This window comes from Bos taurus, chromosome 15, assembly GCF_002263795.3.
Source record: "Bos taurus isolate L1 Dominette 01449 registration number 42190680 breed Hereford chromosome 15, ARS-UCD2.0, whole genome shotgun sequence".
Taxonomy (NCBI): domain Eukaryota; kingdom Metazoa; phylum Chordata; class Mammalia; order Artiodactyla; family Bovidae; genus Bos; species Bos taurus.
Window position 1 is genome coordinate 45,967,110 of NC_037342.1, and position 27,952 is coordinate 45,995,061.

The 27,952-nt window shown below is 41.2% G+C and overlaps 1 protein-coding gene and 1 pseudogene across 1 annotated transcript; both read left to right on the plus strand.

Moving 5' to 3' along the window:
• Nucleotides 1-14,578: 14,578 nt before the first annotated feature.
• LOC530354 (olfactory receptor 2AG1) lies at nucleotides 14,579-16,428 on the plus strand (annotated as a pseudogene).
• A 7,271-nt stretch (nucleotides 16,429-23,699) lies between these two features.
• Nucleotides 23,700-24,623, plus strand: OR2D4 (olfactory receptor family 2 subfamily D member 4). Its single transcript, NM_001390703.1, has one exon. It carries the CDS (start codon nucleotides 23,700-23,702, stop codon nucleotides 24,621-24,623), a length of 924 nt encoding a protein of 307 aa, NP_001377632.1.
• The last annotated feature ends 3,329 nt before the right edge of the window (nucleotides 24,624-27,952 follow it).

Consider the following 27,952-nt stretch of genomic DNA (forward strand, 5'->3'; position numbering starts at 1 on the left):
ATTCTTTGGTGCTCAGCTTTCTTCATAATCCAACTCTAACATCCATACATGACTACTGGAAAAACCATAGCTTTAATTAGATGGGACTTTTGTTGGCAAAGTAATGTCTCTGCTTCTTAATACGCTGTCTAGGTTGGTCATAATTTTTCTTCCAAGGAGCAAGCATCTTTTAATTTCATGGCTCCATTCAGAGAAGTATAATCACATTTCCTCTTCCCTGACTTCCTTGTCTCCAGTTTTTGAATCATGCTCCTTGTAAATCCTGGGCCATCCAGAAAAACCATTGATTAAGTATATAGATTTATACTTTTGATCATTTCTCTTACTAGGCAAAATGGACAAACAGGTGCCCTGGTCAAAGTTCTGCCCATTGGGACAAATTACCTTTACCATGGTCCTCCAGGGATGTACTGGAAAGGGGCTGTACTGCTGTAACTGTCCATGTTAGGGTGGCTCCTGCATATTGTGCAGAATCATCTGTAAACCATGTCCAGGTTTTCTCTTCCTCAGTCAACTAACTGGTCACAGAGAATTCCCCAAGATGCTGTACGTGTGGTGTAAGAGATAGAAGGTAATGTAGCAAGAATAAGAGCTACGGGCATTTGGGCCACTTCCCCATGCAACTTATGTCTTCATGGCTTGTTCAAGCCCTACCTCATACATACCACTTCCATTCCATAATGGGGCACTACTGTCCATGTCTAACCCTATAGCTTGGTGGGTCAGATAACACCCAATTTATAATGGCAGCCAGGTCCTTCATGGCCTATGGTTAAGTGTTCATTGTCTGACAAAGCCCAATCATAAGCTAAAAGCTGTTTCTCAAAAGGAGAGTAGTTATTCACAGAGATGTCAGGGATTTACTCCAAAATCCTAAGTGTTTGTTCTGTGATTCATATAAAAGGGTTTCTTAAAAGCTCTAAACAGCATCCCTATGTACTACTGACACTTTCAGCACCGCTGTATCTGTTGGATCATATGGCCCACAAGACAGAGAATCTTAGACCTGTTGCAGAGCCTTATCTTATTCTGGACCCTGCTTTTTGAGTCATTTGGTAGATGAGCTGGAATAGCTCACCCACGTGAGGAATATTGCCTTCAAAACCAAAGCAGCATACTAGATATTATGCGTCATTTTTCCTTACCTTACAAAGGATGTCTTGACATGCCCCTCACTGTAGTGGCGGCCTTCCCAGCCTGAACCCGGAGGTGTGATGCGCCCTTCCCTCCCTGGCGCAGGCTTGTGCTCCATTGAGACAGTGGCCTCTCTGTCGCACCTCCCCACGGCAGCCCTCACTGAGCCTAACCTGGTCAGGCCACTGCTCCCATCACTCACCCACTGCGCAAGCAGGCAGGCAGGCAGGGCTCCGCTCCGGGTACGTCAGCTCCAGAGCCACCTCGGCACTCATGAGGCTGGCTGCTGGGGCCAGCAGCAGGCTGAACCCACAGTGCCTGTTGCCTCAGACAGTGATCATGACTGCCTGACGTGTCAGCCATCTTTATGCGGCCACCATGTTGTTTGCAGCCACCGAGGGCTGGAGGACGACACTGCTGGAGCAACCTGGAGTCGCACCTTTATGCTCTGGGTGCAGTGGCAGTGAGGCAGGCACCTGCTATTTGATGCTGCACTCAGCCTTCACCACAGTGCGCCCCTCCCCCAAGCAGGCGACTGTTAGTAACTGTCAACTAGCTGCCGTTATGGGGCCCTGGTCAGCCATTGGTCAGTGCCAAAATTGGCCCCTCCCCCTCTTGTTTATAACAGGAGCCCCAATTCCGACTGAGGGACAATGCTTTTTTGAGACTGCTAGTCTGCCCTCTGGGTCTTCCCAGGTGGTGCAAAGGTAAAGAATCCTCCCGGAATGCAGGAGACTCAGGTTTGATCCCTGGGTCAGGAAGATCAGATCCTCTGAAAAATTCCCATGGACAGTGAAGCCTGGAAGGCTATTGCCCTTGGGGTCACAAAGAGTCAGACACAACTGAACACACAGTCTACCATTTGCTCAGCCTGCTAGCTTCTGATTAAAGTCGTTATTCCTTGTTTAAACAACTCATCTCTCAATTTATTGGTCTTTTATGGGGCAAGCAGAACAAGCATGGGCTCGGTAACAATACCGCTGCTTCTGCTGCTAAATCTCTTCAGTCGTGTCCGACTCTGTGCGACCCCCATAGACAGCAGCCCACCAAGCTCCCCCATCCCTGGGATTCTCCAGGCAAGAACAGTAGAGTGAGTTGCCATTTCCTTCTCCAACGCATGAAAGTGAAAAGTGAAAGCTAAGTCGCTCAGTTGTGTCCGACCCTTCGCGACCCCACGGACTGCAGCCTACCAGGTTCCTCCGTCCATGTGATTTTCCAGGCAAGAGCCCGCTCAGTTCAATTCAGTTCAGTTCAGTCCCTCAGTCGTGTCTGACTCTTTGTGACCCCATGAATTGCAGTATGCCAGGCCTCCCTGTCCATCACCAACTCCCAGAGTTCACTCAAACTCATGTCCATCGAGTCGGTGATGCCATCCAGCCATCTCATCCTCTGTCGTCCGCTTCTTCTCCTGCCCCCAATCCCTCCCAGCATCAGAGTCTTTTCCAATGAGTCAACTCTTCATATGAGGTGGCCAAAGTACTGGAGTTTCAGCTTTAGCATCATTCCTCCCAAAGAGCACCCAGGACTGATCTTCTTTAGACACCTAGAAATTTCACTTCAGTGGAAGGTACTTGAATTTTTGTCACATTCATCTACAATCATCTAATAGGTAAATGTCTCATTGAAACGTCTAGAGTAATTGCTGCTTCCTGGTGTTATTGTTGTTCAGTTGTGTCCAACTCTTTGCCACTCCATGGACTACAGCATGTCAGGCTTCCCTGTCCTTCATTATCTCCTGGAGTTTGCTCAAATTTATGTCCAATGCTATCTAACAATCTCATCCTCTGCCACCCCCTTCTCCATTTGCCTTCAATCTTTCTCAACATCAAGGTCTTTCCCAAAGAGTCCACTCTGCATCAGGCGGCCAAAGTACTGGAGCTTCAGCTTCAGCATCAGTCTCTCCAATGAATATTCAGGGTGGACTTACGTTAGGGCTGGTCTGATCTCCTTGTTCTCCAAGGGACTCTCAAAAATCTTTTCCAGCACCACAATTCAAAAGCATAAATTCCTCGGCACTCAGCCTTCTTTACGGTTCACCTCTCACATCCATACATGACTACTGGAAAAACCACAGCTTTGACTATAAGGATCTTTGTTGGCAAACTGATGTCTTTGCTTTTCAATACATTGTCTAGGTTTATCATAGCTTTTCTTCCAAGGAGCAAGCATCTTTTAGTTTCATGGCTGTAGTACCATCTGCAGTGATTTTGGAGCCCAAGAAAATAAAATCTGTCATTGCTTCTACTTTTTCTCTTTCTATTTACCATAAAGCTATGGGACCAGATACCATGATCTTAGTGTTTTGAATGCTGAGTTTTAAATCAGCTTTTTCACTCTCCTCTTTCACCCTCACAAGAGGCTTGTTAGCTCCCCTTCACTTTCTGCCATTAAAGTGGTATCATCTGCATATCTGAGATTGTTAATTTTTCTCCTGGCAATCTCGATTCCAGCTTTGATTTATCCAGCCAGGCATTTTGCATGATGTACTCTGTATATATGCTAAATAAATAGGGTGACAGTGTACAGCCTTGTTGTACTCCTTTCCCAATTGGGAACCAGTCATTTGTTCCAGGTAAGCTTCTAACTATTGCTTCTTGATCCGCATATAGGTTTCTCAGGAGATAGGTAAGGTGGTTTGGTATTCCATCTCTTTAATAATTTTCCACAGTTTGCTGTGATCCACATGGTCAAGGCTTTAGGGTAGTCAACAAAGCAGATGTTTTTCTCCCTTGCTTTCTCCATGATTCAACGAATGTTTGGAATTTGATCTCTGGTTCCTTGACTCTTCAAAACCAACTTGTACATCTGGAAGTTCTAGGTTCGCATACTGCTGAAGTATAGCTTAAAGGATTTTGAGCATAACCTTACTAGCATGAGAAAAGAGAGCAATTGTCTAGTAGTTGGACTACAAGGAGATGAAACCAGTTCATCCTAAAGGAAATCAATCCTGAATATTCATTGGAAGGACTGATACTGAAGCTGAAGCTCCAATACTTTGGCCACCTGATGCAAAGAACTGACTCCTTGGAAAATACCCTTTTGTTGGGAAAGATTGAAGGCAGGAGGAGAAGGGGACAACAGAGGATGAGATGGTTGGATGGCATCACCGACTCGATGAACATGAATTTGAGCAAGCTTCGCGAGGTGGTGATGGACAGGGAGGCCTGGTGTGCTGCAGTCCATAGGGTCACAAAGAGTCAGACATGACTGAGCGACTGAACTGAACTGTCCAGTAGTTTGAACATTCTTTGTCATTTCCTTTCTTTGGGATTAGAATGAAAATTGACCTTCTCCAGTCCTGTGGCCACTGTTGAGTTTTCCAAATTTGCTGACATATTGAGTGCAGCATTTTTACAGCATCATCTGTCAGGATTTGAAATAGCTCAGCTGGAATTCCATCACCTCCACTAGTTTTTTTTGTAGTAAGGCTGCCTAAGGCCCACTTGACTTCACCATTCCATGATAAGAAAAAACAGTAAGCATAATATCTTTGTAGTAATGCCAGCCAAGCACAGCTCTTTGCATGAGGTCACTGCCATGCATTATTCCTCCCCTCTTCCCCTATGGTGTTACCAGGCAACAGTTGCCATGGGACTGGTAGTGAGAGGGTAACAGGCAGGAATGCCAGGGGTCTCCAAATGGAGGAAATAGGCAGCAAGTGTTAGACATTTTTTGTCTCTCCTTTAAGTAGCAGGAGGAAACAAACTCTCCAAGGAAATGTTTTTCTTAAGCTATGTTAATGAAACTATGTATTTGCTTTGGAATTTGCCTTTCTTCAAAATGATTCCACCTAAGACTAACTTTTTTTCTTTTTTCAAACCTTGGGCTGATAATAGCTCAACAAACCAGTATTCATATCAATTATTTTATGGCTGGGGGATGATATACCTCGTGCCAACCTACCTCAAAAATGCATATTGTGGGAGAGGGGCCTCGTGAAACTCCCTCAGCCTTGAGTTGTCTATCTTATCTGATTAATAACTTTCTAACAGACATAAAACAGCTTGCTAAAGCTAGCACGGGGGTCACTCTCAATCCCATTTTTTATGTCAATGTCAGAAGCTTTCCCACTCCCTTTTCACTTTAATAAAACTCTGCTATATGAAATTTCTTGAGTGATCAAGCCTGGTCTCTGGTCCCAAAGCTAAATCTTCTTCTTTGGAGATCATGAATCCAACAGTTCACCGTAAGCTATCTGTAGCTGTCATTCTTGGCCATTGGTCAGCACCATGTGGGCCCTGTTCACAAGCAGCCAACTATTAATGAGCCATGTTTATGAGGAATTCAGCCAAAGGCCCAGTGGGAAAGGTGGTTGTCATTTGGAGTGAAGTGAGAGGGGGATCCTTGCCTTCTCCCTAGGGTCTTCCAGCTCGCCTGGCCCTGGGCCAACGGGCAAGATGAGAGACCAAAGAACGAGGCTGGGGGCTGTGTCCTGCAGGTCTCCAGAGCCCTCACCAAGGCTACCCACTGGCTTAACCCAGGCCTTGAGGTAGTGGTAAGCTTCTCCCGCATCCCCGTTTCTGTGACCTAATAGCAGTGGCAGTCTGCCTGGGTTCACAGTCTACAGGACCTGGCTGACCCCCACCCCCACCCCACTGTTTGGGGAGCCTGAGAGCCAGTTGGGTCCTGGGTGCCTGGCTCCCTCAGTGATGACAGCTAGGCAGGGTCTGGGGACCTGGTCCTGAGGAAGCTACCAGCTGAGATCTACCTTCTCTTAGCCAAGACCAGGACCTTGGCAGGGGAGAGTTGTGCCTTGGCACCTCGCCTTTCTTGTCAGATCAGAAAATGACATTTGTTTGGTGGACATTTATAGGAATGTCATTAGCTGACCATGACTTAAACTCAAGAGCAAAGGATTTGACACCAAGAAGTTATTTTCTAAGAACATCATCATCAACTAACCATCAGTCTCTGTGAGTCAGACTGCTATGCTTACTGCTTGCAATCTGCCACCCATTACAACAGCCACAGTCAACTTATCTTTGATGATTAAGATATGACGATGGCCATGCCACATGAGATCCCATTATACCCATTGCGTTTAGAGATCCCAGTTCAGTGGTAGCAGCTCCCACTATAATTTCTGACCTACACAGAAGAGCAACCATGGGGCCCTTAAAGGATGCTGGGTTTTCTCTCATAAATTTGTTTCTCACAGTCATAGTGAAAGATGTATTCTCCCAGAGTGGGTGAGCAGGCCTTATTTGATAAACCCATTCCAACAGTTTATCTCCCAAAGCCTTTGGACAACTTACTCCACAGTATGTAAACGTAAATCTTACACTTTAAATTCTATTTACTGTGGTAGACCTACCCTTGCACCCATGTTTTAGCCACCAAACTAAACAATCTGTAGAGCCCTTTCTAACCTCTTGAGCTGAAACACTGAATCCAGGGTCTCTACTTAGTGGGCCATATCAATAAGTTAGCCTGATCCAACTTTTTTTCCTCCCACCAAAATTCCATACCCATGAGCTCCATCCCCACACGTATCTCCCAGATTTCTGTCTGTGTACATCAGAAAAATTATGCTGCTCCTTTGATTTATAACAACTCTCACCCTTTGAGTTTGCTGGAATGTGAGTCTACTTACAAGTTTGGAAGCAAAGAGGGAAGGTGAGAGTGGTCCCTGAGGAGAATCTGCAGTGTCTTAATGGCAACAATCTCAGGGGCATTTATTACATGTTTCTAAGGCAAATGAGGGCCAAATTCTCACGAAACAGCTAATTATTGGTCAAAAAATTAGAACAATGTCCTCAGAGTCATGGGAATCTATTTGTCCCTAGTCCAATTGTCAGGTTCCCATTCCTCCCTAAACAATACCCTCACTTTAACAGAAGACATCCTGGAAATTTAGGAATTCAATTTGCATTATAATTGAGCTACTAACATACTGAGACTCTGGGCATGATTTTGAGAAAGCATAGCTAGAGGTTTCTTTAGGGCCATATAAGGAGAATAACATTTCTACCCTTTTCCTCACACTTGAGAGTCATTGAGGCAACATCTGTAGGTCTTCTGACGCAGCAAACATCTACTCTTTGAACAAGAAATGCTCTCCTCTTCCTGGAGATAATTATGAATTCCCTGGCCTCTAATAATCTGCCCAGGGAGCAGAAGGGAATATGGAATGATGACTTATAGATCCTACTTTACCTTAAGAAGATGACTAAACCATGTTAATACAGGCCACTAATGTGTGTGTGTGTGTGTGTGTGTGTTTCTAGGAAGAGCTTGGTGGTGTGCTATGGTGGAATCTACAGAAATCCACCTCCTTCACAGACTAGACTGTCTAGCATCTTCTGTATTAAAATGTGAGCTTTGACTACAGTTTTCAATATCTTCCCCACAACCATATAAGGAGGGCAGAAACTACATATTTTCCACAACGGGGTCACTGAGCCTGGTACAAAGTAGAAATTAAATAACATTTGATGAATTCATAAAGAATCTCAGCATCAGAGAAAATATTTAAGGGCCTAAAATAGAGGCCATCAGCACTAAGTTCTAATCACCTGACTTAACTGAGCAGCAGCAAACTGACAAAACTGACATTTAAGGATACACGCATCCTTCCTCTGAATATATCCAGGATTATATCACTTAACAAATCTTCCACTGCCACCCCTCAGACCCAAGTCATTGGCTCCTTTCTGGGTCATTGCAAAAGGTTCCTAACCAGTCTGCTTGCTTCCTTTCTGGTCCCTGTAAAGTCTTTAACAGAGTAACAAAGCAAAGTCTTTAACAAAGTGACAATTCCTCTTAAACAAAATTCAAATTATTTCAATTTCCTATTCAAAGACCCCCAATAGTTCCCTGATTCACTTCGAACAAAAGTCAAAACCTTCACAGTGGTTCTATATGCTTACTCCACTTACTCTCTGACCTCATCTCCTCCTACATCCAACCCAGCTTGCTCATTCCAGTCCAGCTCCTTGGTCTCCTTGTTTGCCTGTCTCAGCTTGACCTCAGAACCTTTTCAGTGGCTCTTCTCTCTGTCTAAAATTATCTTCACATTTATGCTCAAAGGACATTTTCTCAGTAAGATCTGCTCTAACCCTTCTATTTAAAGTTAACAATTTCTTCCTACATTCTCTGTTCCTCTTACCTTTTTTAGCTCCAAAGCACTTGAAAACTCCTAACATACAATGTGACACTTATGATATTTTATTACTTGTTCTCCACCACCTAGAAGGTAACATCCCTAAGAAAGGATGGTTGGTTATTTTTTTCTATATTATTGCTATATAATGTGTTCAGTGCACAGTTGAAGTTAATACATATTGAACAAGAAAAGAAGACAGAATAATGGAAGAAAACAAAGCATGCAAAGTTAGGGTTACATATTGAATGAGAAAAAAAAAAGAACTATGGAAGGAAAACAGAGCAGGATACATTGTCTGCTTTAGTCTTAATTAATCTGCTCTGAGATACTCACTTGTGCTCACTGCAACAGTTACCTCCAGAGGAAAGACTGAGATAGAGTCCTGCTTTCACAGCTCTCCTGAGACCTCACTGGGTCTTCTCAAATCCCTATGAATTTGGCACAGATGCACAGTACTAGCCCAAGGCCTGGTCATTAGGTGTGAACTCAGGGATTGTAAATAGCCCCCCTTCCATGTTTCCTTTACTGGGGTGCAGAACTCATTTACTGAGAGATGAAAGGAGAGTTAAGAGGTCAGGAATCACACCCAGGAGATTTATTAAATTTCCTGTCTCCCAGCACTTCCAGGAAGGGGTCAATTCAGCTGGGGAAAGAGTTCCTTTTAAACAAAGCTTCTGAGTAGAGGGACAAAGTCATCGTCATCACGTAGGGAGGCAGAAGAGCCACCCCCAAGGACAGGGCCCTGTCTCACTGTGGCCCCTGAGAAAGTGAGGCCAGGCATTGCAGACCTTCCTTTGGGTCCTCTTCCTGGATCATCTGCACTGGTTTTCCTTTATTCAGCTCCAGAGCCAAGTAGGAGTGAAACTGTTTTTAAAAGTTAAGCATTCACCTTAGTTAGACAATTGCTTTATGACTAGGAAAATTCCTTCACAAGATGACTGGGCCAGAGATACAGCCTGTCTTAACCCTTCACATAAGAGAGGGGACAGGCTGTTTCAGGTTCCTATGAGACCCTTCTCTCTGAAGTGTAGGTCATTCAAAGACCAGGTGACCCATCCCAGAGAGGCCCTGCCAAGCCAGATGCATGGGAATGCCCTGACCCACTGATCCCACATACCTCCTCACAGCTGGTCCCCTTCACGCACTGGTACAAAATCTACTTTATTTACTCACCAATTTCTATTTGCCCTTCTTCACCCTCCAAACAAATACACAGCCAACAGTGATACCAGCAGTATCTCCTGTCTATCAGAGGTAAGGATTTTATCTCTGTTTGGGGGGTATTATGAGGTTTCTGTAAATGAATGATCAGGAAATGGGAGCAGGACCCTAGTTAGGAAATGTGGATGGTTAGGAAATGTTATTTGTTTCCTAGGTCTTGGACATGTCACTAATGTTGATCTCATTTATTAAACAAATAATCATCAAGGATATTCTCTAATTAAGGAGCTGTGTCGGAGAAGGCAATGGCACCCCACTCCAGTACTTTTGCCTGGAAAATCCCATGGGTGGAGGAGCCTGGTGGGCTGCAGTCCATGGGGTTGCTAGGAGTCGGACACAACTAAGCGACTTCATTTTCACTTTTCACTTTCATGCATTGGAGAAGGAAATGGCAACCCACTCCAGTGTTCTTGCCTGGAGAATCCCAGGGACGGGGGAGCCTGGTGGGCTGCCGTCTATGGGGTCGCACGGAGTCGGACATGACTGAAGCGACTTAGCAGCAGCAGCAGCAGCAGCAGCCATATACTGAACAAACACTGTGAATAAGATGTAATCCTTTCATTTGAAGATTAGCATTAAAATATTTGACTGCAATAGTCAGTGAAGCCATTTACTCTGAGAGAAGCAAGGCAAACTTCTGGGAGGTAGTAACAGAGATGTTCTGAAGTACCAGGAAGTTTTAACTGAGAAAAAGGATTAGAGCATGTGGAATGTGAAAGGGGAAAGAAATGGCGCTTTCTAGGAAGAAGGAGCTGCAAGTGCAAAAGGCTAGAGGCAAGAGGAAACACAATTTCCTGGAGAATTTCAACTGAATCAACATGGAGGGACTTGGGGTCCAGACAGGGACAGAGGAGGGCAGAAAGGCTAGGAACCACAGGCAAAAATGAGGCAGGGGAGGTCAGCTTGCCAGATGATGAACTGATTTTGAGGGCAATCGATTAAGTATGTTAATAACCAAAAGGGGGGAACAACTTAAATGTCCACTGACAGATGAATGGCTAAAGAAAATGTGATATAAATATAATGGAATTTTATTCAACTATAAAGAGAAGGAAATCTGGTCCTGTGCTACAACACGTAAGAAATTGGAATACACTGTTAAGTGAAGTCAACCACAGAAGTCTAAATACTACATGATTCCTCTTATGTCATTTATAATAGTCAAATTGTAGCAGAAAGAATGGTGGCTTCCAGGGCTGCTGGGATGTGGAAATTGAGAGCTGCTGTTCAGTGAGAATAAAGTTTCAGTCATGCAAAATGGAAAAGTTCAGGAGATCTACTGTACAACATTGTGCTTATAGTTGACTGTACTGTACACTTAAAACTTTAAAAGAGTAGATCACATGTTGTTTGCTTTTTACCACCAATAAAAAAAAAAGAGAGAGAGTAACTGAACAAAAATTTCTGTAAACTGGTTTCTGTATACTGCTCATACTTTACATTTATTGAGAATCTATCAACATTCAGAAAACTAAGATCTTGACATCCGGTCCCATCACTTCATGGCAAATAGATGGGAATCAGTGGAAACAGTGAGAGACTTTATTTTGGGGGGCTCCAAAATCACTGCAGATGGTGACTGCAGCCATGAAATTAAAAGATGCTTACTCCTTGGAAGGAAAGTTATGACCAACCTAGATAGCATATTGAAAAGCAGAGACATTACTTTTCCAACAAAGGACTGTCTAGTCAAGGCTATGGTTTTTTCAGTAGTCAAGTATGGATGTGAGAGCTGGACTATAAAGAAAGCTGAGAGATGAAAAATTGATGCTTTTGAACTGTGGTGCTGGAGAGTCCCTTGGACTGCAAGGAAATCCAACCAGTCCATCCTAAAGGAGATCAGTCCTGGGTGTTCATTGGAAGGGCTGATGTTGAAGCTGAAACTCCAATACTTTGGCCACCTGATGCGAAGAGCTGACTCAATGGACATGAGTTTGGGTAAACTCTGGGAGTTGGTGATAGACAGAGAGGCCTGGTGTGCTGCAGTCCATGGGGTTGCAAAGAGTCAGACATGACTAAGTGACTGAACTGAACTGAACTCTGTGACTATAGCCATAAAAATATGTTAAAATATGACATGTAAAATAGTTATGAAAATTAAAAAATCATGAGATCACTGAAACAGTTGCATAGAGCTAAGATCACTCCTACTTTACAAGTGAGAAAAATGTGACAGCTACATGTTAAAATAAGATTATGTGATCAGTAGGAAAGATATAACTCAAGCCAGGGAGTTTGACCTTGCCTTGTGTTTTATTCACAATGTCTTAGACAAGTCAAAGTATAAATCATTATCACAAAATATCAACAAAAAGAGAGTGAGTGCTAAATTGGTGGTAGTAAGAAGGACACCATGATGAAGAATCAGCAAACTATGCACTTTGCAGGAGAAAACAGTCCTTGAATTCCAAGCTTTCACATAAAGTCCTATCCATTTATTCATTTACTCACTCTGAGAAAAATATATTCTCCATTCTCATGAAGGTTTCTAGTCCCTTGCTGCTGCTGTTGCTGCTAAGTCGATTCAGTCGTGTCCAACTCTGTGTGACCCCATAACTGGCAGCCCATCAGGCTTCCCTGACTCTGGGATTCTTCAGGCAAGAACATTGGAGTGGGTTGCCATTTCCTTCTCCAATGCATGAAAGGGAAAAGTGAAAGTGAAGTCGCACAGTCGTATCCGACTCTTAGCGACCTCGTGGACTGCAGCCCACCAGGCTCCTCCGTCCATGGGATTCTCCAGGCAAGAGTACTGGAGTGGGTTGTCATTGCCTTGTCCCTTAAACATACTCAATTCTTCTATTTATCACCTAACAAACTAGCTCCTCATGACTGAATTCCATCTTAAGAATCATATCAGTCACCAATTGTTGTTGATTCTACTTCCAACATGAATCTTGACTCTGTCATATCTGTGCCATTTCCCTGGTCTATCTTACATCAATGACCACAATCACCCCTTGCACATATCTCCCTGGGCCTGTTCTTGCCCATCTTCTACTTGTACTCCTCCATGGGACTATCAGAGTCATCTTTTAAAAGTATGAACCACTCTTGTGTATACAGATTAAAGACACCCCTTATATGTGGAATCGAAAAAGAAATGATACAAATGAACTTGTAAAACAGAAACAGACTCACAGATTTAGAGAATGAGCTTATGGTTGCCAGGGGAAGGATGAGGGGAAAGGATAGTTAGGGAGTTTGGGACAGGCATGTAAACATGTTTATGTATGGCTGAATCCCTTCATTGTTTACCTGAAACTATCATAACTTTGTTAATTGGCTATACCCCAATACAAAATAAAATGTTTAAAAAAAAAAAAAACAGCTCTCAATTATAGCCTATATGGGATTCCATGGAGACTCAGTGGTAAAGAATCGGCCTGCAATGCAGGAGAGGTGGGTTCAATCCATGGGTCAGAAAGATCTCCTAGAGAAGGAAATAGCAACCCACCTCAGTATTCTTGCCTAGGAAATCCTATGGACAGAGGAGCCTGGCAGGCTACAGTCCATGGGGTCATAAAAGAGACAGACATGACTTAGTTAACAAATAACAACAACAGCAGTCCATATTCCCTGAAAGGCCAAACATAACTTGGAACATGTTTATCTCTCCAAGTGTATCTCATTCAGTACCATCCTCACCAGTCTTCCTTCAGCTTCTTAGAAATTACAAGCTCTTTCCTATTTCAAATATTCTGCATATTTTATGTCCATTGCTCAGGTAGCTCTTCATCCCTCCTCAGCTGGGTAATTTATGTTTGTCTTTCAAAGCTGAGCTTAAAATTCACAGACTCAGAAGGCTTTCTTTAACTACCAATCTACATGAGAACCACTGTTCATTTTTTTTTCCTTTAGGACACTTTTCACAATTTATAGTTACACCTATTTTATTTATTTATTGGCTATGCCATGCAGCCTGTGGGAACTTAGTTCCCTGACCAAAGATTGAACTCAGGCTCTGAGCAGTGAGAGCTGGAAGTCCCAACCACTGGGCAGCCAGGGAATTCTCCACCTACCTTTCAATGCTCCTCATGAGTGTAACTGAATGTGGTCTGGTATTTCACATACTACGTACTTCCCTGTATGCATGGGAGCTAGCACAGTGCCTGGCACATAATAGGCACGAGAGGGAATGGTTCTTTCTCTCTTCAAAAATTTTCTTTTGCATCAAGGTATCATGGATTTGGATAGACTCAGAGAATTGGTGATGGACAGGGAGGCCTGGTGTGCTGCTATTCATGGGGTCGCAAAGAGTCGGACATGACTGAGCGACTGAACTGAACTGAACATTAATCCTTAGTCTCTACTCTCTCCTTTCTTCTCAAGTTTCAGGGAGGAAGTTAATCTAATTGGAGAATGAACTGGAATAAAATTCTCTCTTTTTCTTAGAAGATACAATGACCAGCACTTGTATCTCTTGTTCTCCTGTTCCGCCAGTCCTTCAGTGGGAAGTACTGCCCTGGTCCTGCTTTGCTTGTGACTGCAAAGGTAATTATGTTCATTTTGAGGTTGATTTAGGAAGTCCATTATCCACTGACACAGAAATTACATCCTGTAATTTCTACTTTATGAAAAATAAGGTGATGTTTTGGCTGCACAAATATCTCCTGTCTCAATTGCTTCACAACCTAGGTGGGAGAGAGGGAAATATGTGTTAGGCCTTCTCAAAGATACTGCATCTCCTGAAAAGAAGGGAAGGAAAAAGAAGCTGGATACCATATGTCTGGGCTTCCCAGGTGGCATTAGTGGTAAAGAACCTACCTGCCAGTGCAGGAGATGTAAAGAGACATGGGTTCAATCACTGGGTTGGGAAGATCCCCTGGAGGAGGGCACAGAAACCCACTCCACTATTCTTGCTTAGAGAATCCCTTGGACAGAGGAGCCTGGCAGGCTACAGTCCATGGGGTCACAGAGTTGGACACGACTGAAGTGATTTAGTGTACTCCATATGTCTATATGACTATATTTTCCCTTTAATGTTTCCCATTGTTAAGTTGCTCCTGTTTCTCAAGAGGAGGAAGCGGGATGGTGAAGCAGAGAAAATGCAGAATTACTGCCCAAATGGAACTTCCCTAATATTGAAGGAAACATCAGAAACAGGAAAGAAATGTGCTATTTTAACAATCAGTACATACTTGGTGATTTAATTTATGAATGAAAGACTAATACATGGTATGATAAACTGAGCAACTAATTTCTTTCAATCAAGGGCTGTAACATTATAAAGGCAAGGAGTCCCCAGTGACCACATCAGAACTACCTTATCTGATTTTTCATAATTTCAGATAATGAAAAAAACCCACAGAATGGAGCTCTATAACTCCACCTTGGAAAGTGGTTTCGTCTTGGTGGGGATTCTGACTGACAGTGGGTCTCCTGGACTGCTCTGCACTACAATCTCAGTCCTGTACACACTGGCCCTCACCAGCAATGGCCTGCTGCTCCTGGTCATCACAATGGATGCCCGGCTCCATGTGCCCATGTACCTCCTGCTCAGCCAGCTTTCTCTCATGGATTTGATGCTTACATCTGTAGTTATTCCTAAAATGCTTGTGGATTATCTGCGTGGAGAGAATGCCATCTCCTTTGAGGGCTGTGCCCTTCAGATGTTCCTAGTACTGACCCTGGGTGGTGCAGAGGGCCTCTTACTGGCCTTCATGGCCTATGACAGGTATGTGGCCATTTGTCATCCTCTGAACTACATGGTTCCTCATGAGGCCGAGGGTCTGCTGGCTCATGATGGCCACCCCTTGGACCCTGGCATTCCTGAATTCTGTGATACACACTTCATATACCATGCATTTTCCTTTCTGCATGACCCGGGAAATCAGGCACCTCCTTTGTGAGATCCCACCCTTGCTGAAATTGGCCTGTGCAGATACCTCCAGGTATGAATTCATGGTGTATGTGTCAGGTTCCGTCTTTCTCATGCCCTTCCCTTGCTGCTGTCCTTGCCTCCTATACGTTTGTCCTAGCTGCTGTCCTCCACATGTCCTCAGGAGAGGGAAGGCAGAAAGCCCTCTTCACGTGTTCTTCTCATCTGACTGTGGTGGGAATGTACTATGGAGCTGCCATGTTTATGTATGTCCAGCCCAGCTCCCACCACAGTCCCCAACAGGACAACATCCTCTCTGTATTTTATATTGTCATCACTCCAGCACTGAACCCTCTCATCTATAGTCTGAGAAACAAGGAGGTAATGGGGGCCTTCAGGAGAGTATTAGGGAGGTTTTCTCTTATCTAGGATGGTGGCTGCCAGTGTGATATTGAAGCCCTATAACTCCTAGATGGTGCTTCATATCCACTCCTGGTTTTATGTGGTTCTTCTACATTATGAAAATTCTGAAAATCTGCCATATTAGAACTAAGTCCTCATTTGGTCTTAGAGACACAACTTTGTCTCTATCAGCTCTGTATTTTGATAGTTAAGAAGCATTCATTTATCTGATCAATATCCCAGGATATGTTTGAAATTCTTTTTCTGTTCTGACAGAGTGACCTTACATTTTACTTCAGTAGTTTCTTTTCTTACCCTCTGACAATCCTATACCCAATCACAGAGAAAGTTAGCCAGATTTTTTGGCACAGCTCAATTTAAAGCAGAAATAAAAACTAGAGAGGAACATGAAGATAAAATGAAGATACAGATGTTGAATTTTACTTGTTGCTATTGACAGAATTTCTCAGTTTTTACTTTCCTATTAGTGAGCATTTATAGTCATATAATATTAGACATTTTACTGTGGGCAGACCTTCCCAGGTTTATATCAGAGTCCTAGACAATGGAAAAAAAATTCTTATAAGTTAGCTACACCTTGGTTTCTGCATCAACTCCTCAAGCTACTCATGTTGTATCAGGACAGCCAAGTACTTTCTTTTCACATTATTTACAAATAAATCACATTATAAATTATTGATGCCTTAAAGGTCATGTGTGAAAGCAGCCAGCACACTTGGTAATGAGCATCATAATTCAAGAGCTTCCTGCTGGGAACATACTCCTTTAAAGCTTCAGCCCTGACTGGTACTCCTGAATAGGAATTAATGGTCAAATCGACATCTGAAATGGAAGCAGTCTTACCAATATCTGCATCATCACCACTTACACTTTGCCCAGTGACCTTGCTTTTCCTTTATTAACTCCTTTCTGCCTCAGACCCTTTGAAGATTTCTTAAATTCTGAATTTAAAATGAACTCCTCTGTTCCACATACCTTGCCTGGAAACTTTAGCTACTCTGTAATGCTTGAAGCTAATTACATAAGGAAACAAATTTTAAAAAAGATAACTTTCCATGAAAAAAAAAAGAACTAATATTTCCTTTGGACAAGATTTAGCAAAGATCCAATCTATCAGTAAGTTCTGTGGTATTTTTCTTTCCCTAAAAACATCCCAGTTTTCAACACTCAAATATTCCACTCTGGTCCCAATTACCATTATCTCTGCCCTGGACTTTTACTATAGCAGATTACTAACTGGTCTTCATAATACCAGGAGCTAGATAATATACCCTTATTCTAATGCATAATGTATCTACAAGTAATATATACATATGTATGTATGTATAAGGGATTTCCCGGTAACTCAACTGGTAAAGAATCCTCCTGTAAGGCAGGAGACCCTGGCTTCAATTCCCGGGTTGGGAAGATCCCCTGGAGCAGGGATAGGTTACCCACTCCAGTATTCTTGGATTTCTCTGGTGGCTCAGACAGTAAAGAATCCGCCTGCAGTGTGGGAGACCTGGGTTCCCTGGAGGAGCATGGCAACCCACTCCAGTATTCTTGCCTGGAGAATCCCCATGGACAGAGGAGTCTGACAGGCTAAAGTCCATGGGTCACAGAGTCAGACATGACTAAGCAACTAAGCACAGCACAGCATGTATATATATAAATAAACTGGTTCTATATATGTACATATAACATTCTTACGTATTCACCATCTAGCATTAGCAATACCACTGACGCCTTTGCTTCTCTTCCCTAGTCTCATCTTTTTGCCTCTCATCAAATGTTCCAGGTCCTGATGGCAACAACACAGCCCTCAGCTGTTTTATCTCACCACACACACATCACAATCTGGATACATAGCTAGGTTTGTTTATTACATTTTTATTTTAAATTTTTTATTTTATTTTAAATTATATAAAATATTTACCTGATTAAAAAATCAACCTATGAAGTAATATCTATCCCAAGAAGTCTAGCTGGTGTTTTTGCCCTCTCCAAACTTCTCACTCCCATTCCCTACAGCTAATGATATATACGTGCTGCTTGCATAATAATATTTATTTGCAACTTATTGAGATTATGTTTGTAACAATATTTGTGAATGTTCCATATACACTGGAAAGAGATACAATTTTATTATGATAGTTTGCAGTTTGATATGTGTTTGTACTTTTTAATTGATTATATCTTTAGCTTTTTTATTTTTGCTATTTTTTGTCCATTTGCTCTGTCTTGAATTGGGAAAGGTTTATCAAAATCTCCTTTATATATATATTTCTCTATTCCTCATTGCAGCTTCTGTACAGTCTGCTTTTTAAAATTTATTATTGGATATATAAATATTAGTTACTTTTAGCCTTTAGAATTATAAAGATTAAAGCAGGACAAATACTATCCCCATTTCACAAATAAAATGACTGATTCTCAGAAAGAGTTGATGGTTTTCCATATTTATACAACTACTAAATGTTCTAATTAGAAATGATCTGTCCTTTGTTTCTGCTGAACAAATTATCTTTATTCAGTGCTAACTGAGCAAATACTACTCTAATTTTCAGCTGCCTTTAACAGAGAAATAGTCAGTGAGCTGTATTGTCCAATTACCCTTTGACATCATTGTAAAAATGTATTATTGTTGATTGTTCAAAAGTAAAAACAAAGTAGCATCAGTGAAATAACTGTGAATGAAAAAAGTCCCTACACACCGCTATAGAATTGTGACATATTTTTGAAGATCTATAGCTAACAGAGGGCTTCCCTGGTAGCTGAGCTGGTAAAGAATCCGCCTGCATTGCAGGAGACGCCGCTTCAATTCTTGGGTTGGGAAGTTCCCTTGGAGAAGGAATAGGCTACCCACTCCAGTATTCTTCAGGCTTCCCTGTTGGCTCAGATGGTAAAGAATCCTCATGCAATGAGGGAGACCTGGGTTAGATCCCTGGGTTGGGAAGATCACCTGGAAGAGGGCATGCCAATCCACTCCAGTATTCTTGCCTGGAGAATCCCTAATGGACAGAGGAGCCTCGTGGGCTACAGTCCATGGGGTCACAAAGAGTCGGACACGACTGAGTGACTAAGCACAGCACACAGCACATAGCTAACAGGAAAGAAAGTGAAAGCGAAAGTCACTCAATCGTGTCCGACTCTTTGCGACCCCATGGACTATACAGTCCATGGAATTCTCTAGGCCAGAATACTGGAGTGGGTAGCCATTCCCTTCTCCAGGAACAGGAGAAACATATCAAAATATGTTTTTGATATATTATCAAAAAATAGCAAACAGAGAAACATATCAAAAGAAGAAATAAATCAATCAGTAAGTATACAATCAGATCTGTGTGCCCATGAGTGTGTGTGTGTGTGTACTCCAAGATTTACACAACAAGAGTTTTTACTCCCAGATGAAATATAAATAACTTGTGTGAGAAATAAATCCTGATTAAAAGCCCCTGGACTTTGATTGTTCCTGTAATTGCCATCATAAGACTTTTCTTCACCCATTAGCCCTAAGGATAAGATATTCCAATAGCTCATTTTCTACTCCAACAATTATAAAGTTGAAATTGATTAAATATGTTCCCATTCCTAGAAGAAAACATAGGGCGAAATTCCTTAACACTGGTCTTGGCAATTATCTTTCGGATCTCAGACCAAAGACGTAGACAACAAAAGCAAAATAAACAAGTAGGGCTACATCAAACTAAAAATCCTCTCCACAGCAAAGGAACCATCAGAAAATAAAAGGGAAACCTACTACACAATGGGCGAAATATTTTCAAATTGTGTTATATACATGTCTGACTTATTTTACTAAGCATTATATTTTCTAGTTCCATCCATGTTGATGCAAATGGCAATATTTTTATGGCTGATTAATATTTCAGACAGAGACAGATAAAATCTAAAATATAATCTAGATGAATCTTTGTGGAAAACAGAAACAGACTCATAGAATAGAAAACAAATTACAGTTACCAAACAGGAGAATGGGGCATGGAGGACAAATTAGGAGTATAAAATAGGTAAGCTACAAGGATTTACTGTATAGCACAAAGAATTATACCAAATATCTTATAATAGCCTATAAGGAATATATTCTGCAAAAAAAAAAAAAAGAATCATTCTGCTGTATACTTGAAACTAACACAATATTATGAATCAATTATTCCTCAATTAAAAAATGAACTTAAAAAAGAAAGATAGAATTTTCTTTACAATATACTCACAAAGTGAAAATACAACATGACAAACAGATTTGAATAAAGAAAAAGCAACAAAGATGTAGTGGAGATAATTTGCAGTAAATTAGTCCCATTTCTCTGGATAGTTGTAAGGACATATGAAATCACAAGGAGATTTCATAAACCAGAATACATAATGACTTGATTGAAAAGAGAGGTAAAAATTAACAAGAAAGAAAGATAAGAAAAGTTTAATCACATATCTATAATATAAAGAATTCAGTTTGGATTCAACAGAAAAATTACAATGAGAAATATAACTTGACTGATACATTTTAAAAATTATATCCGAGCAATAAATAAATAATTTTCCTACTGCCATAAAAGGGAAAGAAAGACGGATGGGAAAATTTAGTAGCAAAGATAATAAATGACTACAGTATTTTTCTTTTATTAAAAAGAACTAAATATCGATGAGTAAATAAAGCATTAAGTAGTTTAAATCTAGCATGTTTCAGAAAAATATGGATCTGTCTTTAGTATATAGTTCAAACATTTGATTTTTACATAAAGTATCTCAAACCTATTATTTTCTAAGACTATTTAAGCTTTTGTAAAAGGTAGCCATAATATCCTCAAATTAACAATAATTTTAAAAGCAGTTAAAGTGAGAAATATGGGAAAAGATGCATGTTTCCACTTTTCTAAGGATTTAAATTAAAGGATGGACAAATGCCTGTCGGCATATATTTTACATATTGCTTCTGCTCCCAAGAAGAGAGACTTGATTCTTTCTCATATTCAGAGCCTATAGAATTTTTTCTTTGATTAGAAAAACTCTAGGAATTAGAGGATATTCACAGAACTCTATGATTATAAACAAAAGAAAGAAAAATCTACAAAAGATCCCATGGTACCTCATTGTGTAGAGATAATAGAAGGAGCTATGCTCAGCGATACCCTGGGGACCTCCTGCTGGCATCATCTCTCAGGACCTCATCTTTTATGATCCTCTCATAGAAAGACTCAATTCAGTGTTGGTGCTTAAAAAAGTAGTGTAAAATTTACCCAAGAAAACAGTCAGAGATTGAAATAGAATCCACGGGAAAGTCTGTTTCATACCCAGCTGTTAGGAAAGAGGACTGAGAATCACTGTCATTCAAAACCAAACTCTGGGTGTGCAGCTTGGATCTCTCGATCTCACTCTGCTGGACTCACTGGCAGGTCTGCTTACCTACAGTTTCCCCATCTCTAGAACAAACTCATCCTTGGTCTCCAGGTAAGGAGGAAGATGCTGAAGGCATGAAGTCTCTGCAGAACCAGAGTTTGTCCTGGGAGAAGGGCTGTGTCTTTATTTTTATAATCCACAGTCTATTTGGGAAAGAGATTTTTCTTTTTCTCTCTTCTCATGAATTCTCACTCTTAGAAATCTTGCTACTGGGTACTTACCGAGGTGGTCAGTTTGTGTGCTAAAAGGCACAAAAAATCAAAAGATCCATTGTCTCTCAAACTCACTACCCCTTTTCAACTATAAGAATCTTCCTGTGTTCTTACCTTTCATCCCTGCTACATAGGTGTTCTCTTCCTGTTTCACTTTTTCCACACTCTCTGGGTGATTCCCACTGAACTCACAGGAGAATACCTAGGACACAAGACAGAGCTGCTTGTAACGTACTCGGCATTATCTGGGAGGTGGGAAGAGTCCAAGCACCGGAGTGCTAGTGTGAGGTGTGTGGACACTTCCTGCTCCAGTACCTAGTATTCAGGCTGCTGCCACATTGCACGTCTGCTTTCATGGGTAAGAATGAAAAAGAGAACAGGATGTATATTGAGGGTCTGTTCCTATTTCTACTGGAAGAGGAACAACTACCACTGACGCCTCTCTCTTACCAGCATTCCTGGTGGTCACACCTAGTGTTACACCCTCTTTGTGGTCACAGGATCTCCCCATCCCAAAGACACCATGAAGCTGGACCTGCATCACCTGTGTCTTCCAAATTTCATGGTATGCTTTTAAAAGCATTATTAGCTTAGGAGTGTTTGAGTGCAGGTTTGTGACAGTGCCTGTGAGTATGAGAGGAATCTATTCGTTTCTGCATGTATTCAGTCATTCATATACCAATCCAGTCAGTGAACATTTGCTAAAAATTTGCTATATACTGGGTGATGCAGTCATATGGATTCAGATAGGATTTTTACACTGAAGAAACATAAAACCTAGCCTGGGAGACAGGCTTGTAAACAAATAATTATGTATAAATTAATGAGAACTTTAAAAAAACATGTAATTATATACATATATCAAAATTCATCAAATTGTACACATGAAATATGCACAGTTCATTACAAGTAAATTTACAATGATGAAGCAGTGAAAAAAAATGGGTTTATCAGAAATCATTGGGAAATGAAATCAGTAGTGGATTATTTTGGCTGCTGATGTTGCAGTTTATCAATGATTCTCCTGTGTATTCCCTTTACATTGTATCAATGGAAAAGATATTTCTCATTTTGTTTTATCAATTCCTCAAATTATTTCCTGACTCTGCCTTCCTGGTCCCTCAAGGCCAATATATTATACAGTTGGTTCAGGCTGGATCCATTGCATTTCCATCTGGATAGATATTTATGAATAGAAACCTCACTGTAACCACGTGGTCTTTGAGTCCTAATACTTAGCAGTTCATGAGCAGGTGGTCCAGTCACAACTGATCAGGCCACATTTGTCCTATATTGCCAGTTAGATGTGTGGTTTTATCTTTGAAAACAAACCCTTGTATGTCGGCAGTCTTCGACTCCACCTCCCCCTACCCGCCCCGCCACCCCCCCGGCCCCCCACCCCATCCCAAGATATCCCTGCCAGGTAACTGACTTTCTGCTCTGACATCTCCTTCATTGTAAAGGGCAGTTCTAGGACTAGTACTTCAGCCTTTCCCTGGAATATCAGACTCCAGCCCTGATTCCTAGCCATTTGCCCATGACCCTACTACCTTTCCTAAGTCTTTCTAAACTCTTTCCCCAGGAGCTTGGATTCATCAGGTTATTCCTTGCTTATTCCTGAGGTAAAGCTATAGACTTTGAGTAGCGTTTACTGCCTGGCTGCAGAGCATTGAACCAGTGCCTGATGCATGTCTCCGACTGATTGGACTTCTGATACATCTGCAGCATGAAGGAGCTCGAACATGGTTATGCCAGATAAGACACTGCAACTCTGCAGGCAGCTGTTGTGGCTGCACTGGGTCACCACAAAAGGCCCTCCCTATTTCCCAAGTGCGTGGTGCTGCCTAAGTCTAGGCTGGTCTCCACTATCCTGCTTCTGTCATACAGAAGTCTGATCATGCCTTACTCTTGAGCACTTCCACTGAACCTTGATTCCCTGATCCAGTGAAGAATTTAGAACATAATCAGGACTGTGGATTATAAAATCATATAACATGGTCTCATAAAATTTACTTTCTACTTGGAAGGATGATAAGGCATCTCTTGGAATCACAAAGGAAAAATTAATTATTTGTTCTGCTTCTTGATGAAATAAAAGTGAAAGTCTGACTGAAAAGAAAACTACAAAAAATAAAAACCTGGGTTCTCTACTAAATGCAGAAAACTTTATAATTTTTCAAATCCACATATTAGTGTTCTTTTTAGACAGCTTCAGTAGAAATATGGTGGTGGAAATTTTTAGAAATTCATGTCAAATATTTATAAGAGTTTTTTAAAAATCAAATACACTTTTTATTCCAGTGAGATCTTTACTTTCAGGATCTGATGCTCAAATGTAGTCAGATTTTTATAGCTCTATTGATGCTTATTGTGTAGACAGGAATAAACATCCATGGGCACAAAAAACCAAACCTGTCTGACTGAATTCATCTTGCTGGGCCTTTCTTCAGATCAGCAGACCCAGATCGTGCTATTTGTGATATTTCTCATCATCTACCTGCTGACTGTATTTGGGAATCTGCTCATCATACTGTTAATTCATACTGACTCTCAACTGCATACACCAATGTATTTCTTCCTTAAAAACCTGTCATTTAGTGATCTCCTTTTCTCTACAACAATTGTCCCCCAGATGCTATTCCATTTGCTGGTAACAAGAAAGACCATTTCCAAGTCAGGGTGCTCAATTCAGATGATTTTTTTTCTAGTAGCAGGGTGTACAGAAAGCTCCCTGCTAGCAGTGATGTCCTATGACCGCTATGTGGCTGTCTGCAAGCCCCTTCACTACTCTACCCTCATGACCCAGAGGATTTGTGTTCAGCTGTCCATAGGATCTTGGACTAGTGGAGCACTTGTGTCTCTAGTAGATACAGCATTTACTTTATATCTTTCATACCATGGCCAGAACATAATTGATCATTATTTTTGTGAACCTCCTGCCCTCTTGAAGTTGGCTTCAGAAGAAACCTACAAAGCTGAGATGGCCATCTTTGCCATGGGTGTGATAATTCTCCTTGGTCCTCTCTCCCTTATCCTTTTCTCTTACTGGAATATTCTCTCCACTGTGATTCAGATACGGGCAGGGGAGAGGAGACTCAAGGTCTTTTCTACGTGTGGTTCTCATCTCATTGTTGTTGTCTTCTTCTATGGATCAACAATATTTACCTATATGCGTCCAAATGCCAAGAAAATGAATGAGGGGGATAAGGTGATCTCAGTGTTCTATTCAGTCATAACATCTATGATGAACCCATTCATTTATAGCCTAAGGAACAAAGATGTTAAGCAGGCATTTAAAAAATTATTTGGAAGATAGAGTCCCTTAGAGCCAATGATCTCTGTATTGACATACCATCATGGGGATGAAGACATTTTAAAGTGGTTCAACATCTGTAACAGCTTTCTCTCTGACGTGTCTCTAGGCTGATACATCAGTAAGGCACATAGAGGTGACCTTGTATGTCTAGAATGTTTCAAGTTTGTCTACTGCCTCTTTTTTTTTTTTTAACTATTTACAAATTTATTTTATTTTTATTTTATTTTATTTTTAAACTTTACATAATTGTATTAGTTTTGCCAAATATCAAAATGAATCCGCCACAGGTATACATGTGTTCCCCGTCCTGAACCCTCCTCCCTCCTCCCTCCCCATACCATCCCTCTGGGTGGTCCCAGTGCACTAGCCCCAAGCATCCAGTATCGTGCATCGAACCTGCCTCTTGATCTAGATTACTCTTTGTGTTTAAAGATTATTATTATTATGAGGCAAGTAAAATAGAGCTTTGCTCTTATATTGTATAGTATAATATTATATTGATTATATTTATATATTATATTATATGAATACTTAAAATATTGAATAGGATCTTCATTTACACTGCACTATTCATTCACTAATCCATATTCACCCAGTGATATTACCTTTTGATTCTAAACTTCACAGATAATTGTTAGTCTCATCCCATGCTAACATCAAATACAGTCTCCAACAGATCTTGGAGTCCTACGCTAGACTCTAAAAGTTCTAGTGAGAAGATATCAATGACTTTTCTAACCCTGAAACTCTGATACTGGACCCTTGGCTTTTTATTTGTTTCATTTCCTGCAGTCTCAAAATACTCCTGTAGCCAATTCAGATGCACATGGTGGCGCTGTTGGCTCGGACAGTAATGTGTGGGACCTCAGATTCCAGTAAGGATGATACATCTTCTGTATATCAAGCACTGTTTCTCTCCAAGGATCGTTGCTGGCTAAGGGAACTAGATGGAGAGGAACACTGCCTACATCAGAACTCTCAGGTCCTTTACCTGTGACACAAATACACCACAGTTGCTCCCCCTCGGACATGCTCTCCCCTCTTCTGCAGGTTTGACTTGCCAACACCCATCAGTCCTCTTTTTTGCAAAGTGGAAGAGAATCACTGACATATGAGAAGCAATCCTAGAAGGTGAAGATTGCTCTGTAGGATGAAAGGATGCCTTTGGTCATTTCTAACTCTGCTATAACCCTCTGTAAGAGCAGAAGCAGCATCACTGACAGACCTGTAGCTTCTAATCAACGTCCAGCCTGGAACACTGCCCCTCCCTTAGAAGCAAATCCACCATCCTCTTCTCCCCTGCCCTGAACTAAAGACCTAACTCTAAAAATCAGAAGTTTGAGCAAACTCCCGGAGATAGTAAAGGACAAGGAAGACTGGTGTGCTGTAGTCCATGGAGTTACAAAAAGTCGGACGTGACTGAGCGACTGAATGACAACAGCAAAGATCTAACTGCAAGTATTAAGTGAAATTTCTTAATGCTTCACTGGTAAGTGTGAACACTTCCGATTCACATCCATGGCCTGTTTCAGGGCTTGTGAGCAATGAAAACATAGTTGGGGACCATCTCAATCCATTGTCCATTTCTCTTGGCAGAGGTCCCACGACGCAAACTCATTACATTACTTTTTCCTCCATTTCCAGACTTACATGTACCTCCTGACTCACCCCCACCTACCTGCTATGGAGCCATATGTAGGGATTCTTGTCATATGAAGACGAGTGCTGCTAACCACAACCAGATCATCCAGATCATCCTTTCACAAAGTGAGAAGATTATGGAAGCACTTATCTTTTACTGAGCAATTTCTCCTTGGAATTCTGCTCTCACTTCATGACCTTCTCTTTAGGCATCTGCAAGATGATTGTGGGTGAAGGATGGCATGAACCAGGAATAATGAGAAGCCCTCATGAAAGTCAAATTTGCCACATTGACTTCTGCCAATTCCAGCTTCCATGTCCATGGCCTTTTATGAGTACCCAGTGCTGTTCATTATATGTGACAAGGTCCTTGCCGAATTGAATGCATCGTGTAGAATGATCCTACATGGGAGAATAAATCTGTGCAATACTAGATTCACCATGTACATAGATGTGTATTGTTTTCAGATTATGTGAACCAGTATGCACCTATACAAGGAAACAAATCCTGCTCCAAAGGTTCTTTGAAAAACTAAGTTATAAACAGCAGCAACTACTTACACATGCTGCCGCCTCATGACCACTCAAAAGTGCAGTCCATTACTTGCTCTTTTCTTTCCATTTAGTAAAAGGGAAGTTGTAGCACATAATTGGAATGATTGTTGCACAAGTGGCCATGGGTCACTTTGAGTTATAGAAAACTCAAACAGTATAAGAAAATACAGATACTTAAACACATTTTTTAAAGAAAACACCCACCTCCAACTGGATGCCAGACTGTTGATGACTGTGCAGCAGAAGATAGATGAATTACAGCATGTGTGAAACTAACAAGCTCCTGAAGTTGCCACAATCTGGGAACTATTCATGTTTTCTAGAGCAAATAGTTTTTCAAGTTTTAAAAGAAATAAATTTCCTTTCATTATGCTACAGGTTGTATGATTGTTATTTTTGTATTAAATCAACCCATATAATATTGCTTTCAAAAGCACAGTTTGAGCTTATTTACACAATGAATATCTAATTGATTTATTAACTAAATATTTATTGAGAACTCTTCTAGGTACTGAATATATAGGAATGGACAGTTTAAAATTCCTATCCCCACTGAATTTACATTTTAGAAGAGGGCAATAAAAATGAATTAACAATAAAACACATAATATGTCTGATGGTGATAAGTGCTTTGAGAAAATAAAAGCAAGGAAAGGTAGGCTGCAGTTTTAAGCAGGTGGTCAAGAAAGACCTTTCTGAGAAGGTCATCTTATATCTTATATCTTAAAGGACATCTTTTATCTTGTAGAAATCAGCATTTGTGCTGTGACCAGAAGGTTGAGAAGAAAGAACCAACCAAGAAGAGATTTAGAGAGGAGGGTTTGTGCAGAGAAAATATAGAGTCTTGGGTTGGAATGAGTTTTTTTGCAACAAGGACAGAAACAGATCAGAATGTTTGGAGGCTGATGAGTGACAGGGGGAGTGCAATGAACGAGGTCATAGACATAGGCAGAGGACAGATTGGTAGGGTCTTGGTATTAGCTTCCTGGGGCTGCCATAACAAATTTCCACAAACTCTGTGACTTAGATCCGAGTTCTATGAATAGAAATTCATAGTTCTGGAAGCCAGAAGTCTGAAGTCAAAGATATCTGCAGATTATGCTCTCTCGGAAAGCTCTAGTGGAGGAGACTTC